General features: G+C 35.9%; 1 protein-coding gene across 4 annotated transcripts in view; it reads right to left on the bottom strand.

The window, feature by feature from the left end:
* Positions 1–603: 603 nt before the first annotated feature.
* Positions 604–17,649, bottom strand: part of usp46 (ubiquitin specific peptidase 46) — a 99,842-nt gene continuing 82,796 nt past the window's right edge. Inside the window, exons 9-11 of one of the 4 annotated variants that reach the window (XM_060824230.1) lie at positions 11,997–12,075; positions 8,978–9,107; positions 604–5,069 (exon numbers count right to left, since the gene is read on the bottom strand). In XM_060824230.1, the coding sequence (XP_060680213.1) occupies positions 9,006–9,107; positions 11,997–12,075 (181 nt within the window). In that variant the 3' untranslated portion in view covers positions 604–5,069; positions 8,978–9,005. Of the gene's footprint in view, positions 5,070–7,818; positions 9,108–11,996; positions 12,076–17,649 lie in introns of those variants that run through there. The other 3 variants (XM_060824239.1, XM_060824221.1, XM_060824247.1) reach the window with 3 other exon arrangements.

The following is a 17,649-nucleotide window of genomic DNA, read 5'->3' as shown; positions in this document are numbered from 1 at the left end:
ATTGAAGTTTGTGTGTTAACTAACTTGCCCATGCACCGAAGCTTTCCTGATACCTGAGCAGGTTATCTAATTTCACTGATGCAAATGACAATGTCAAACCCATGTTGGATAGCTTGCCTTCCACTGCTATCATAAACATTTAGGGCTTTGTGAATAAGTTCTTTCCAGTACATAGCTACTGAAGTATAGTTTGGCACCTTTAAAATCTCCAACTTTAGATTTAATTCTTACAGTAGCTGAAAAAACTTGAAGTAGATCTTGATGTTCATTTAATCTTTCCAATACTTAAAAAGGCTTTGCATCTTTCACACATACCAATTTACATTACAATGCCAAGAGTTGGTTTCTGCGTATTATTTTTACAATACCAATGTAAGAAATGTACAGAATTACTCCAAACCAAAATTATACAACATAGTTATTGTTGAACAAAAATGTTTATGGTGATATTATATTTAGCGGAATGAAATCCTGTGCTAATATCTTCCAAAGACTCTGCCAATGTAGAAAGATGCATTCAATGAAACAAATAGTATCAGCAAAACATTGACTTTTGCAGAATTTATTTATATCAAGGTGTGCAAACTAGGACATATAAAAGGTACATAAAGTGTGCACTGAATGACAAGTACATAGATGTGCTAATAAAAATCATATTGAATTAACCTCAGATTGTAACATTTAGTTTGTTATTGCAACAATGACAGCAGTATTATCGATTGATTTAAAATGTGTGTACATTAAAAAGGTACCTTGCCATAAAGGGCTAACTTGATCACTATTTTTTAAAAAAAAAGTCAGCATCCTTCTTCAGCACTCGAAAAGGCGTAGATGGTTTTGAAAAAAAAACTGCAGTGTGTCTTGATTGGAAGGCAATTATACAAGTCATGGCACCACATATAGAAATTACATTATTGCTAGTAGGTGCAAAACATTGATACATTGATAGCATTGAATTGGAGCAATTTGTTCCTGCCAAATGTGCCTTGCCTTGTTGCATTCAAATTGCACTAACCCATTTTCTTTAAAAACAATGACAGCCATTGAGTTACATCATAAGGTTCCAACTTTTAACAGTGAAAGAAATACAATAAATAGCAAAGCTGCCCACACTTTAAAAGGAAAGGACTTCATACAAAAATACTGTTGAGACCAAACATTAACAATATTGTGGCACAAACATCTGAACACGATAATGTACTTAAACCCTGAATCAAAAGGTGACATGCTAGCAGGAGAGCTACAAGTAAAGACAGAAGGATGGATTTGTCAAATTACTTCCTTATTGGTCATTATTCAAACAAAAGATTTAATAGACAAAAAGGCCTTTTCACTAAAGAAAAAGGAGTGAATATAAAGGAGCTGAAAACTACTGTTTTTCTGTATCTTCACAACAGAAGACCCAATGAGTGATGAGTGCAAAACTTTGATGATTAATTATTAGACCTCAATGAATCAACCAGTGGCTGGAATGTACAATAGAAAAATGCAAAACTGGCAAGATTTTGAACTGAATCAAAATAATTAATACACAAGTTACTTCAATATAATGTGGGACAGAAGGTATAAGTACAGATTTCAGTCTTATCAGAACTGGCTTTGCAGATGGTAGTCTCAGCTATTTGCCTCCTCCTTCCCCTACACTGCCAAATATTTGATATATATGTTGCCAGGCACATCTTAGTTAGATGCAAATGGGGGGAAAACAGTCTCTATTTCGAACAATATTCCTCAAGTGCATGTATGCATACCAATATCAAAACTAACATATTTAAAATCCAAATCATTATTCCACATCCCTACAGATAAACTCCCAAAACATCAAGTTACAAACAAAGGTTTCAAAAAGGCAGCTTAGATGCTCCATAGGCCCAAATAATTCATAATTTCATCGAAAAAAATTCAGTAAAACAACTTTGCAATTCTTTCTTCAACATCTAATACAGTATCTCAATTGAGTTACTTGACTTATTTTCTAATTCTGAATTTATAGACTACATATTGATTGTATGAATAGTACTGTCCTGTGATTATTCTGTTATGCATATTAGTGAAATTAAATCATATTGACTGACATGACTGCCACGTGAGACCAAAATTTCATCTTGAGCCATCACTTACTCACCATGTCACTTGACATTTCAGTTGAACCTGAGCAAGACTTTTGGCAAGAGCCATAATTTATAACTGTTGTTTTACAAAATCAATAATAGTGCAGGTGATTTGCTGGCAGGGACCTCGTAAGGTTGTTTCAGATCCGGTGCTCCACCAAACAACAGTTAAACGTTTATATAGCACATATTGACCAATATTGGATTGTTCAACTGACAAATATAAATGAATGCTCAACCATTCAACTGGGTAAAAAACACCAGATAATCTGCCTAACAAACTTTTACCAAGTGTGGCCATCTTAGACACTGCATCCCAATCCACTATAAGGCTTCATCCTGATCCAAACCTTAATTCCTATAGATGCAGTATCAAGACAGAATGCGTGCAAAGATGAAAATATCCAGTGCCTTTGTACGGAGTTTTTAAAAAACTACACAAAAGAAAGACATATCTATAGGACTTAAAATTCATTCATTTTCCAAATAAAAACATTTACAGAAAGCTGGAAAATCTAAAAAAAAAACTGGAGGTATGAAGTGCAAACTGTAAATACTGATTGTGTATGACCAGAGCTAATATCAGTTTGTACTATGTAATCAAGACAATGAGCAAAAGTGTGAAAGTCACTCCAACTGGTTGACTTAGAGATATTGTGAAAATAAACCAATCATATTTTAGATAATATTACCATTGCACAAGTAACAGTATTTTTCAGAATGGACGGTTTATGTAGAGATATAATTTACGATTCAATTTGCTGATATCCACTTTATCACGAGTTTGCCTCAAGCTGTTTTGCCTTACAAAACAATTGCCTGTCCAACAAATGCCTATTCTTTTACTAACACAAAGTTCTATCGTAATGAAAGCGGTTACAATTTTGATTTGCATAATGGAAGATCTTATGTTACCATTGTTTATAATTTCAGTAGTTATTAATGGAGATAAAAAACTTGGAAGAGACTAAAAATGTTATGGCTGCTGAATTTGTATATAAAGTTGAAATTGCAACAGGAGATCAAAGAACACAACAGAAGATCAGGGTCACAGGCTTTTCTGGAATATCAAAGCAAGATCAACTAAGGCAAAGTTCACAAACAGTGTGAAATGTGGAGAAAGTGTCTTCTAAGAATACATAATTGAAATGGTTTACATAGATCAAGTAAGCTTATTCAATACATAAATAAAGAGAACCTTAGCTGTTAGACAAGTGATATTCAGCAACTTCTACAAGTGATAATTACTATTGCCAATAATGAATCAGATTGAAATACCTGAAATGTCATAGCACACCACAAACATAGACGACATTAATTTATGTAAGCTAAAACAGTTTATCTGGAGATTGACATCATTCCACATTAACAAAAAGCTGAAATAATATTTGCTTTTATGGTATTGTTTGAAGGAAAAATGTTAGCCATGAAAATGAAAGAACGCCTGGTTTCCTAGTGTTTTGGAATCATTCTTAATCATGTAGACATTTTTGTGTTCTAAAGCTTGCCCTTTTGCAAGGCAATTGTAACCATTTCAATTCTCAAGAGTTCTTGAGGCAGAACTACTAAGTAGCAACCAACAGGATTCCTGAAAAATCATGGGTCAAAGATGGTCATTGTCACAGCTACAGAGGAAAACTGCTCTCTCAAGAGTTGCATCCTCAAAATGAGGGCTCAGATACACTATTTTATATCTGGTGATCCATGAGAAACAATCTATATTCCTTTGTACAAAAACTCAATGGGATAAACTATGCTCAGTAGGGAGACCTGATATTAGGGGCGAGACTAGGAAGGACTGAGGAATTCAAATGATACTAAACTTCTCACTGCTGAACTTAACAACACTTCTTGAGATGAAAACGAAAAAACTGAGTGAACTACGAGATCAGCTAAACTTTGACAGATGATGCTCAACCTTAATGTTGTCAGAATTCCAAGAATAAATTCTAACAGATAAGAAAAGGTTCATTTATAGGTACTGTACACCTTTCATTTGTCAACCAGAATACCAGGGGACTCTAAAAAAATCAACAAAAGGAGATAAAAATCTAATAGTAAAAAAGCTTGAATGGAATCTAAAAGAAAATTTCAAGTGTTTTTATTAAAATAGAAAGAACATATGAAAATGGCCAACTTAGGAAAATATATCTAGTACATCATGGAAGGACAGGTCAAATACAAATTCAGTTTTAATCACACAATAAGTTTAAAGGAAAAACTTACTGGATTTAATCTAGGAATTGTTTTTTTAAAAATGGTATTGGAGAAAATAATTGGACTCATGATACGAATCGCTAGAGACTGATATTTTCTACTTCAAGATGTTCAGTTGAATTAATCACAATCTTCTGAAACTTGAGATCTAGAAATTGTGCCATATAACCATGAGACTGCACAGATGTAAATCTAAGCTTAACATATGCTGTGAGCTAGTCACTGGAGCTCAGAGACAGCATAGCAGATGGAATGTAGATTTTCCAGAACTTAAAGAGTTCAGTTATAAAGACAGGTTGCATAAACTTCTTTTTCATTATCTAAAGTTTAAAAGGTTGAGGATTCACAATCAAGAATGCAAAATAATAATGGGATCTAACTAGGTAGGTACAAATAGAATTAAACAGAGCTTTTGCAATCATTGTAAAAAGAAAATTCTTAAAATTAGAGCTAGGCCAATTTAAAGTGAAAGGGATGTGAAAATCAGGAATTCTTCAAACCTTTCCTGCTTCCCAACCTCACCACCATAAAAAGCTTTGAACGCAAGCATGAGTGCGAACAGAAAACATATTTCTATTGGAAATAGGTTTCAAGGGAGCTAAGGCAAACAGTTGAAATATAGAAAAGCCATAGTCCAACTAATTGGTGAAATAATCTGAAGGGGCTGAACAGTTAACTACATTTCCTTTTCCCAAGAGCAGCATCGTTTCACATAACTACAAAATGCATCTTCCTTGAAACCTGTTGAACAAAGGTAATTATGAAAAAAGTTATTTTAAAAATTATTAAAAATAGAAAATCAAGCATGTCTTGCTCAGTGTCACTGACAGTCTTGCTTATTACAGGCTCACATTGGTTTGTTATTATTTAAATTATTTTTTATTGTACATAGCCTGATCCTGTCCTTTTCATATAGTCTAGTTGTCCCAAATTCTAATCTGAGTTTGTCTTCAGTGAAAACAGACTGTCTTGGAATAGTAGGGGAAATCAGACTGTAGCACTATGCCTAACTATTATCCATTTAATACTTGCATCAGAAGACAATTTCAAACCACATACTAATTTCTTGTTGATCAGTATGTTGGAATTCAAAGCATTTGCAACCATTGCAAAAAGGAGTGTTACTTGAACTCACTTGAAGGAATCGTGCTATCACAAAAGAGGAGACCAGGTGCGCAAACTGCAAAACTAAAGAATGCTGAGAGTTAAACACTAAAATAAAACGAGAATTGTGGATACTGGAAATCAAACAAAAACAGAAAGGCACAGTACTATGTTGGCTATGGTAGACAGCTTGGTCTTTCCAATAAAAATAATTGGCTGAACAGCTGCTCACAATCTTTAGTAGTGATCACCAGTGAATGATCAAAGCGAAAACAAAAGAGATGCTCTAAGCTAGGGCAAACCACCATTATAAAACAAGATAGAAAGTGAGCAAGAGCTGAAAAAAAAGGAAACATTGATTCTTGCTAGCAGCTAATTCCTTGATATTGAGGCTTAAGTAATTTATGTGGCACGAAATATTTTTAAGATCCAAATGCAGGAGCCAATCTATGCTCATGTTTCCTTTATTCCTCCTGTACCCAAGCTCAAAAAGAAATGCTTCTCAGACCTTCTCAAATCTGGGAAGAGCAACTTCCTAAAGACCTCTGCAAAATAATGCCATCTTAAAAACTTTGTTTCAGAATGAGAGCTATTCATAAATCAAGAGAGGATTCTGTCAGCAAACACTTATACACTCAAATCATGCTTGAACTAGAATGTGAATTCCAAGCAAGTGACTTACTTGAACATGTGAAACAAGAAAATAGGAAGAGCATCTGAAATGAAAGGCATAGGTATTTGACAATCTCGATCGCCCAACCATATGGAGAGTCAATGTTTGTCTAAGGGTCACCACATGCTATCATTGGCTAGTTTAATATTTAATCTAAGCTCAGTAAGACAAAGGGAAGATAATGAATCCTGCATTAGCACCCTCAAGTCTGACAGTCATCAGGCTCAAATAGTATCAAGACCAGTTGATTTCAGCAAAGTTAGATTATCTTCATCTAAATCTTTATTGATGATGAAAAAAAGGATTAAACTTTATACATTTCACCAATTTTACAATAGCATCTTTGCAACTAAAGGTCAAAACTCCATGACTGAGACTAAGGTGGGGAAGTGTAGGAATTCCAATCAAAATCTGACTAGGACACCACCTACGAGTAAGGAGCATAGGTGTATTTTGCTTCCTAAAGGTCTATCCGATCTAACCCAAGTCTAAAAACTATGGATAAATCCAACAAGCTTTAATCAATTCATGCAGCAAACAGTTCAAATGTCTTGGCTACCATTATCAATGAAACTGTAATACCTACTAACACCAATGCTGAAAAGTCCTGCAATATATTCAGAAAAGCCTTTTTTCACACAAGGAGACAGTTTCAGGATATCACTTAAATAGGTTCCATAGATTTAAAAAAACAACTATTCTACAGAATAAGTTAATAAGAGAATAAAGAATAATGACCATATTTTCCTTCATTTACAAAACTTGGATTTAACAAATCCATATGACAACTGTGATTTCTCTGTATGGTGAATCAAGAGAAATAATTTTACCTAGCATGGATTTTCCTTCCCTTAGCAAATTAAATGGCCAAAGAAGGCTTTTTGTTAAGTTTGACGCTGACTTTATAGAAAATGTGTAATATTACTAGGCAGTATAAAGCAAATGCTATAGTTGTTGGTAATAATAAATTCATTTATAAAATAGATCTTAAAATTAGGGAAGCACATGAATTCATATCCAGGATAATTCAATTGCAGAAGCATTCCAGCCAAATAATAAAGGCTCCCTTTAAAGTTAAATGTGAAAGAACTGTAAAGATAGTAACTAGAAAATTTAAACGTGCCAAGTGAATAATGTAAAATGAGGTTTACAAACATAGATCGCATAAAAGGCTATAAAAAGATGGTTAACAAACTGTCTCTGCTGCCTTTCTTCTACTGTACTACACTCCACTTGTAAAGGTAAACAAAGGAAAAATCTTTTGGAAGTTTCCTATTCCACTAGATTTCTATTACTTTTACTTTTAAAATATTCCATTTAAATGATGAATTTCTAACGTAAGTAAACAATTATAACAATAGAAGCAACAAATCGCCATGATAATATTTGGAGAGAGGGGAAACAGGAAGCTGATGTAATACAGTTTGCTGTTTTAAAATTTAAGGTTTCTTGTGAGCAATACCTCTATACCAAATCATTCTGATGTGGACTATCTAGAAATGTGAATTTACAAACAATTAAGAGAACAATGAATAAAAATCCAAAGAGAAAGAAGCCGCAAATTTGTGAACAGAAAATGTTAGTTGTCAGATTTTGAATAAAGAAGCACTTTCATTTGATTAGTACTGTATAAACAAATCTAATCTGATCAGAACCATAATCTAAATAGTTAATAAAATTAATAGACACAAACTTACAGTATATTAAACATAAATATTTTCAACTGTATAGTACACAGAATCAGATTTCAGTTTTGAGATGGAGCACTTTTTGCTCCTTTTAAAAGTATATATGCCATCCAACATGTTTACTCGCTTTGCCAAAGATAAGTTACTGTAATTCTCAAATCTCTGGCAGAAATACCATTCTATTCCATCTAATACATTTATTGTAATCCCATAAATGATATGCTTAAAACAAAACACCAGAAAACGTTCCAAAGAAAAAAAAACATATAATATACTTGATCATTAACAACGATCAATATGATCCTCTAGTACTATCCAGCTATAGGTGTCTTCCCATTATAGAATATAAACCTAAACAATTAAATACCACAGCACTTAAAAGTGACTGCTCATGAGGTCCAAATTCAGCTTGAAACTGATTTCACTGTATATTAGAATAAAATAATGCGTATCTGTGATGTGTTCTACCGCTTTTGATCTTTCAGCAGACAGGAACTTATTACACATGCAAAAGTCAGAATCCATAACCATTTTGCTGCTGATAAGACTAAATGAACCAAGCTAATCAAGTTACATTTTCTGTGATATATATCCACTAGATAGCAGACTGCTTTTAAAGGGCAGTTAATATTTTTTTTAAAAACTATGAAACTATAATGCAGTTTTATTTGCATTTACATTGAAATAGACACATTATCAATCAGAATACAATTAATTAATTCTGCTCTAAAATCCAATGAATTAACAATCATTTTAGACAGGCAAACTTCCACTCCAACAACAGTTTTCGAAGCAGATGAAGAAGAGGGAAAATAAATGATCTCTTCACCAAGGTCTGATATTAGTTTAAAAACACAAGCATCTGGGATCAGTAAAAGAAAATGCACCTCAGTGAACAAAATCTGGAACACTATCATAACTATTGGCTTAATTTCATATATTAGGGAAGACTTGCATGCATACTTGCATTACCTTTGTTAGTATTTTGACTGGATATTCCCTTGCCAAAATTGCTGACTTACAGAACTCTTTTGTAAGATCCCATTTGCTAGTAGCTGACAAATGCCTGGAATACGACCATAAATCCTGTTCTGATGCCCTAGACAAGGGCCCTGAAAGCACTATATGTTCTAACCAGTTGGCAATGGCCTGAGCACTTTTGAACTAATTAACTCTTTATCTACCTGATTATCAAGGCCAGTACTTTACAATTTATTCTCTTGATTGATAAAATAAAATATATCCAGACTCTGAGTTTTTTGAAATGTCCGAAGTCAGACCATAGAATTCTTCAATAGCTTGAGCATCAATTTTCTGTAAAAGAAATAGAATTCTTCAATAATTTTAAGAATTTCAAATATAACCAGAAAAAAACAAGTATGTTCAAGTAATAAAATACATTAACTGTGAAAATTCCTGCAACTTTACATTTACAGTTATCTAAACATGAGCAATCGCCAATCACTGCTTCACCACAGATTGCAGTAGCCTCATTACTTTAAAAATGTAAATTTTTTTGATACAATCAAATAAATATATTACATGTTAATCTAACATACAGCTGCACTCAGATTTGGGCACCCTTAACATCTGCAGCTGGATAAAACAATTCGTTATCACAAGAATTTATTTCAAAATACAACTCACCAAACTTTACAACATGTATTTTCAGCACAACAAAATGTTCCCACAGTTCTCACACAAAGAATCCTTTCATAGTATAGGGTGGAAGGTTGGCAGATGGAGCGAGCATAGTCAGATTGAGTTGGCGGTAGTGAACAATGCTAGTGATTGGGGTTTATTTCTGTAATTATGGACCAAAGTTTCTGACACTAATTCAGAGTCAAAGACATTTGCAAAAGGTACTGGGGAAAGGAGAAGTAGCTTGTCATAAGTTGAAACTTCCTGGGCAATTCCCAAGGATGTCAATGTATCTGGGTATTTCCAGTAATGTATGTAGCGTCTAACTGAAAAGTTGAGGAGGTGGGCCACATTCTCGATGCTCCTTTGGCACATATAACATACCTATTAATAAGATTCAAAATTAATTTTCTCCATAACCCTTGTCCATTCTAGTAAAATTTAGAATGAGCACAGCAGAGGGAGCTTTGTGTGGAGGGGTGAAGGACTGCAAAGTTAGAATTTGGGGCATGATCCCTTTAACTGAAATTTTGAACTGTTTATATCCAATTTATATTTTATGCAAATGTCTCAACATCTAGGCTTCAAAACTTGGTGAGACTGACAGTTAGATTCTGCTTTTTTAGCAGTTGAATAGGCCAAGTGATAGAGTACAGAAATGACTTAATGATAGCAAAACATTTGGGAAAAGGTAACCACAATAAAATCAAAATTTGTTACAACAGAAAGGAAATCAATAAAAGGTCAAGGGTACGTGGTTGGAAAAAATACATAATAAATAACAATGGACTAAAGTCAAACTAATTGGAAACCACAAGGTGGATTAGACTAGATGCCACGTGAAGGAAAAGAGCAGCAGTGACATGATGGGCCAAATATAATGCGGTTGTACACAGAACAGAAGTTTGGTCCAATTATTACAAATTTTTGCAAATGTGGTTATTTACTATAGTAAATCTTAAAATTTCTTAGATTTCTAAAAAGAAAGCAAGTTTTCTATTTTTTCTTTGTATTTCAAGCTTCCAGACATGGATATTTTGCTGGGGTGCAGTTCCATGGAACCAGTTACTCTTTGGGTAGCTTTATGAAATCTATGTTTTCTTATGCAAAATTACAGACTGATAGTCAGTAGATCATGATAATAAGAGCAGTGCCAAGGAGAAGGAAATAACAGAGTTGAACTACAATCTCTCAACTAAGATTTCAGCCAGCTTCTGTTAAGAATAGTAAACCTCACTATTTTTCAATTTACTCCAGGGATTTGACTGCTGGGAGACAAACTTGCTTTTATGTACCTAGGTTTTATGTTTCTATCCACTTTCATTAGGAACATACTGATCATACCCAAAATGAGTTACGGCATTATACAGGTTGTTCTGCTATAACATGGTTTTTGTTAATGCGAACTCGCTATAATATGATTGATGAATTGGGGACACTGTTTCTATAGCTTAAACTTTTAAAGTGGGTACTGGTTATAACACATTCTGGCCCCAATAATTTAAATGGTATTGCTATTACACAATTTTCTTATAACACAGGGTTGCACGAGAACAGAACTACCATGTTATAGCATAACTGACTATATTTTTAAAAAAAAACTTGTGGTGAAAGTTAATACAACTCAGATGCACAGCATAAAAATAGACAACTTGCCCATATTTACACAATGCAAAAGTTGTCAGAAGAGGGCAAGGTGGTGATTATAGTTCACCTTAACCTTCACAGACCTTGAGAATACAATAGTATTTGACTGACATGAAAACAGTCTCAAATGAAGGAAGCAGTAAGTAGTAGTTAGTTAACTTTAGTCCACAGAATTAGGTGTTCTCAGCTTTGTTCTCATGCAACATGCAGCCATGTGAACTCCCAATATGGTAGTCCATTACCAACTAAGTCAGCATTATCCTTGAAAACGTTGGCGTTAATGCTGGTTTTCGGTTTAATTAGTATTGAACTGATAATTGCAAAATGAAAAACTTAAGTTTTTCTTTCCAGCAATCTTTTGCTTAATTAGAAAGCATCGCATCAATGGCATGCTATTCCTGCAGGTGATTTGCAAACTGTCAATTAACTGTATTCTCAGAAAATGATTTGAATTTGTGAAAAGCCAAAAAAAAAGGCTTTCATGTAAAGTCTATCATGAAAGAAAACAATAACCAAGCCTGTACGCTCAGCCTTCCACCAACTGGCACATCCCATCATGAGTAATTCTGAGGGGGAAAATGTCACAGGACTGGGACAGTTTAGCTGTTTATGATTGACTCAGTGTTCTTGGGATAAATCATCCCTTATATGGGTAGGGATTATCAGTGGAGCGAAGCATGGTGGCGGTAGTTGGAGGGGGTGATAAATCAAGCAGGAATCTCATGCTCTTTAAGTAGCCTGGCAGACTTGCCTATTGTTAATTTAAAAAGCCAGGAAAATAATCAGGCTGGATTCACTATGGATGCAAAATCCAGCCTACCTGGTTTTCCACACTGTGCGTTGGCCCCATGATAGATGAAAGTCTTTTCTGCCAACTTGAAATTATTATAAAGCATAAATATTTACAAGACTAACCTCGACAATATCATCGTCAAACAAAAGCCAGAAGCCATGGCTTTTCACAATAGTTATATAGTGTCCACGGTTAGGGCCACTGTCATGAGAGAAACAAAAATTAGACATCTTGTAAGCATTTTCAAACAAATATTAAATGTTATATAGCACAAATAATTGATCAACATTTATAAAAATGTACTTTAATCAGAAATTCTTGTTTTCTTAAATAGACAGAAAAACTGCTCAGTTACTCAATACTATTTCAGAATTCATCTGGTTTTAAAAGGATTTTGGCAGAAAAACGTATATTCAAGTCAGGTACAGCTCACTCAACTGACCATAAAAGTTAAATTAATTGACAATTGAGTCAAATCAGTTCATTCTCAAATTATTCTGCAACCAACATATCAGTTTAACATAATGCAGAAAGATCCTATAGTAAAATCAACAGAATGCTATTTTTCTCAATTTTCACTTCTGTTCTCAGCATTCCTAATACAATATTAAGAATAGGATCATTATATTTTGCAATTTTTCAGTCACTTTCTTTCTTCATTCAATTTCCATCTGGTTTTCAAAGTCTCTTTCATTGCAATTGTAATACTGTTTATTTACATTGCTTGTGCATTTATTTCTAGCTTCTAGTCTCTAGTACTTCAGTAGAGCAGAAAAAAAGATTAAGTAGCTTAACAAGCAAATCCCTTCACTCTCACAGAGGTAGTTTACAGGCAGTAGCCTGAATGGAAGAACGACAAATCATTTGATTGAGATTCACTCATTGGACAGGAAGGAAAGTAGGTCTTGATTAATATTTTAAAATCCTTATAGTAACTGATAATAGACTGGCTACATAACAGAAATGAGATCAAGTTTAAGAAACAAATAAAGCCATGCAGTATAGGATCGACCAGTAGAATTAAGGAGGGATATGGTGCACCAAATTGTAGTAAATATATGCCACTCCTTTGAAGGCACATGTAAAGTGACCTAGGCCTTCCTTTAATAATATAGACATAAATGAATACACGAGGAGCAGAATGAACACAAGGTGCATTTTTTCAGTTTCCACCAACAGGTGATATTCGACAGAGGATCTGTTATCATTTTCAACTTTAATCATTATTAAAAAAAAATCTAATGAAGCCAAATATAAAACAAAGAAATCACATTAAGGCGGCCCAGTGGTTAGCACTGCTGCCTTACAGTGCCAGAGACCCAGGTTCAATCCCAGCTTTGGCGACTGTCTGTGTGGAGTTTGCACTTTCTCCAAATGTCTATGTGTATTTCGTCCAGGTGCTCTGATTTCCTCCCATAGTCTAAAAATGAGCAGGTTAGGTGGAATGGCTATGCTAAATTACCCATAATTTCCAGGGATAAGCAGGCTAGATGGATTAGCCACGGAAAAATGCAGGGTTACAGGGATAGGGATGCTCTTTGGAGGGTCAGTGTGGACTCAAAAGACCAAATGGTCTGTTTCCACAATGTAGGGATTCTATGATTAGGTCATAGCAAATAGAAACATACCTAGCATTAAAACCCCTGGCAGACTACAAAGCAGAATTGTGACTTGATGCTGAGACTGATGACAGTTCAGCTGTGATTATTCCCTTCTGCCCACCCCTGAATAACAAATAGGCATTTACCACTTGCGCACGGATTGTTCTGTGACTATATAACATCCCAATAACATGGACTTCTATCTGTAGATAGTGGTGTCAAGGACATCTTCTGTTGTGGGAAATAAAGGCAGAACTGCTACAATGTCCTGATGGTGTAATGTCATTCCAGTAATCACAGCATTCATACAGACTTGGGTACTTCATTGCAGGCTATTTTTATGCATAGAATCAAACAATTTTAAGACCATTTGGCCCATCATATATGTGCCAGCTCACTGGCAGAGCTTTAGAATTAGTCCCACTGTCTTCACTCTCTGTGAATGTGTACTTGATCAACAGCTTTCCAAATAGACCATACCCACAAATTCTCGTATAGGTATTCAACTAATTACATCCTCAAGAAAACTCTAGTAGATTAGTTGAACAGGATTTCTCTTTCATAACGCAATGACAACTTTGGTTAATCCCATTAATGCTTTCAAGCATTCAGTTATAAGGATGTTCAGAAGAAGGGTCACTTGACCGGAAATGTTAACTGATTTCTCTCCACAGATGCTGGCAGAACTGCTGAGCTTTCCCTGCAATTTGCTTTTATTTCTGATTTATAGAATTTGCAATTCTTCATGTTTTTCTTCTGTTATCATGTCTTTTATTATAAACTCTTGCATTTTCCCCACTAATGAGTGGTAAATGATCATTAATTGTTTTTTGTCTTTTTTTAAAAACAGTGTGGTAACATTTGCCATCCTCCAATCTGAAGGAATTGCTCCAGACTCTGTAGAATTTTGGAAGATGACCAGAGTATCCAATATATTCAGGGCCTTTTCCAATAGTGATCTAGGATACAGATTATCAGGCCCTGGGATTTTGTCAGCCGTGAACCCCTTTAATTCTCCACTTTTTGAAAAAAAAAACTAAATATGGATTTTCTTTAATTCCTCCCTCTCACCAGATCTTTGGTTTCCTAACATTTCTGGGAAATTGTGTGTCCTCTTTTATGAAAAAAAGTCAAAAATGTGGCTATTTCTTCTGCCATTTCTTTGTTCTCCATTATAATTTCCCAATTTCTGACTATAAGGGAACTATGTTTGTCTTCACTCATACTATCAGGGATAGTATAATGGTGGCTGAGAGAACTTTTGATGAGCGCTCATCCACTGAAGTAGTGTGGGCTGAGGTTAGAAACAGGAGAGGAGAGGTCACACTGCTTGGAGTTTTTTTTATAGGCCTCCGCAGAGTTCCAGGGAGGTGGAAGAGGGGATTAGCAACATCATTCTGGGTAGGAGTGAAAGGAACAGGGTGGTCATTATGGGGGACTTTAACTTCCCCAACCCTGACTAGAAATGCTATAACTCTAGTACATCGGACTGATCAGTTTTTGTCCAAAGTGTACAGGAGGGTTTCCTGACACAGTATGTCGAAGGGGCGACAAGAGGGGAGGCCACACTGGACCTGGTGCTTGGCAATTTAATTTATTTGTAGGTGAGCACTTTGGAGACAGTGACCATAATTCAGTTATGTTTAGCTTAGCAATGGAAAGGGATAGGTACATGCCACAGGTCAAGAGTTTATTGATGGGCAATTATAATGCAATTAGGCAAGAATTAGGCTGCATAGAATGGGGTAGCAAAATGCAGGGAATGCAGACAATGGAAATGTGGAGCTGGTTTAAGGAACAGATATTGTGTGCGCTTGATAGGTTTGTCCCCGTCAGGCAGGCAGGAAGTGATAAAGTAAGGGAAACTGTGGTTTACTACTGAAATTGCATCTCTTGTTAACAAAGAGGAGGCTTGTGTTGATGAGGCAAGATGGTTCAGCTGAGGCGATGGAGAGTTACAGATCAGATAGGAAGGATTTAAAGAGAAACTTAAAAAGAGCAAAGAGAGGACACGAGCAGTCTTTAGCAAATACAATAAAGGAGAACCCCAAAGCTTCCTATAGGTATGTGAGGAATAAAAGGATGATTAGGGTAGGAATAGGACCAGTCAAAGACAGAAGTGGGAAGTTGAGTGTGGACCTGTGGAGATCAGAGAGGTGCTAAACGAACATTTTTCATCAGTTTTCACTCAGGAAAAGGAGAATATTGAGGAGGAGAAGAATGAGGTATGAGATATTAGACCAGAAAGGATTGAGGTTAGTTATGAACAGGTGTTATCAATTCTAGAAGGAGTGAAAGTAGACAAATCCCCTGGGCCGGATGGGATTTATCAGCGATTTCTCTGGGAAGTTAGGGAGGAGATAGCAGAGCCTTTGGTTTTGATATTTGAGTAGTCATTGTCTACAGGCTTAGTACCAGAGGACTGGAGGATTGAACATGTTGTGCCCTTGTTCAAGGAGGGCAGTAGAGATGACCCAGGTAATTATAGACCAGTGAGCCTTACTTCTGTTGTAGGAAAGGTTTTGGAAAGGATTATAAGAGGTAAGCTTTATAATCATCTAGCAAGCAACAATTTGATTTCAGATAGTCAACATGGTTCGTTAGGCAGGTCGTGTCTCATAAACCTCAGTCTTTTGAGAAGGTGACCAAGCATGTAGAGGAGAGTAGGGCAGTTGACGTGGTATACATGGACTTCACTAAAACCTTTGATAAGGTTCCACAGGGAAGGCTGTTGGAGAAAATGCAGAGGCATGGAATTGAGGGTGATTTAACAGTTTGGATTAGAAACTGGCTTTCTGAAAGAAGGCAGCGAGTGGTGGTTGATGGAAAACATTCAGTCTGGAGTCCGGTTACTTAGTGGTGTATCACAAGCATCAGTTTTGGGATCACTGCCGTTTGTCATTTTTATAAATGAGTTAGACGCAGGCATAGGTGGATGCATTAGTAAATTTGCAGATGACACTAAAGTCGGTGGAGTAGTGGACAGTTTGGAAGAATGTTACAGGTTGCAGGGGAACTTGGATAAACTGCAGAATTGGGCTGAGAGGTGGCAAATGGAGTTCAATGCAGTTAAATGTGAGGTGATACACTGTGGGAAGAATAACAGGAAGGCAGAGTACTGGGTCAATGGAAAGATTCATGCTAGTGTGGATGTGCAGAGGGATCTTGGAGTCCATGTACGCAGATCCCTGAAAGTTGGCACCCAGGTGGATAGCACTGTTAAGAAGGTATACGGTGTGTAAGGTTTCATTCGTAGAGGGATTGAGTTCCGGAGCTGCAATATCATGCTGCAACTATACAAAATGCTGATGTGGCCACACTTGGAGTATTGTGTACAGTTTTGGTCCCCACATTTTGGGAAGGATGTGGAAGCATTGGAAAAGGTGCAGAGGAGATTTACCAGGATGCCTGGTCTGGAGAGAAGGTCTTATGAGGAAAGGCTGAGAGACTTGGGTCTGTTCTCATTGGAAAGGCGGCAGTTAAGAGGGGATTTGATAGAGACATACACGATGATCACAGGATTAGATAGGGTAGACAGTGAAAGTCTTTTTCCTAGGATGATGACGTCAGCTGGTACAAGGGGGCATAACTACAAATTGAGGGGTGATAGATTTAAGACAGATGTCAGAGGCAGGTTCTTTACGCGGAGAGTGGTACGGGCATGGAATGCCCTACCTGCTAATGTAGTCAACTCAGCCACATTAGGGAGATTGAAACAATCCTTAGATAAGCACATGGATGATTTTGGGACAGTTTAGGGGACGAGCTGAGAATAGCTCAACAGAGGGCTGAAGGGTCTGTTCTGCGTTCTAATATTTTTCTCTTCATGCATACATAGAAGCTTTTACAGTCATTCATTATATTTCCTTCAAGTTTACTCTTATTCTGATTTCCCCTCTTTTAATCAATCTTTTTGTCCCCTTTTACTGAATTATAAACTGCTCCCAGTCCTCAGGCTTGCTGATTTCCTGGCAATCTTATATGGTCAATCGTTGAATCTAATATTATTCTTTAATTTCTTTTGTAAGACCTTTCCTATTCTATTTTTTTCACCATCCTTGACAGTGGCATCAAGAATGCAAGATATAATTCAAGATTTATTTTGCAGTAGCAGAAATACTTGGCTGATCCCTTTGCTATCGAATCTCTCTTCAAGATAGCGGTGCCATTCTGC

This window comes from Hemiscyllium ocellatum, chromosome 1, assembly GCF_020745735.1.
Source record: "Hemiscyllium ocellatum isolate sHemOce1 chromosome 1, sHemOce1.pat.X.cur, whole genome shotgun sequence".
NCBI classification, from domain to species: Eukaryota; Metazoa; Chordata; class Chondrichthyes; order Orectolobiformes; family Hemiscylliidae; genus Hemiscyllium; species Hemiscyllium ocellatum.
Note: the sequence above shows the minus strand (reverse complement) of the source record. Positions and strands in the feature narration are given on the sequence as shown.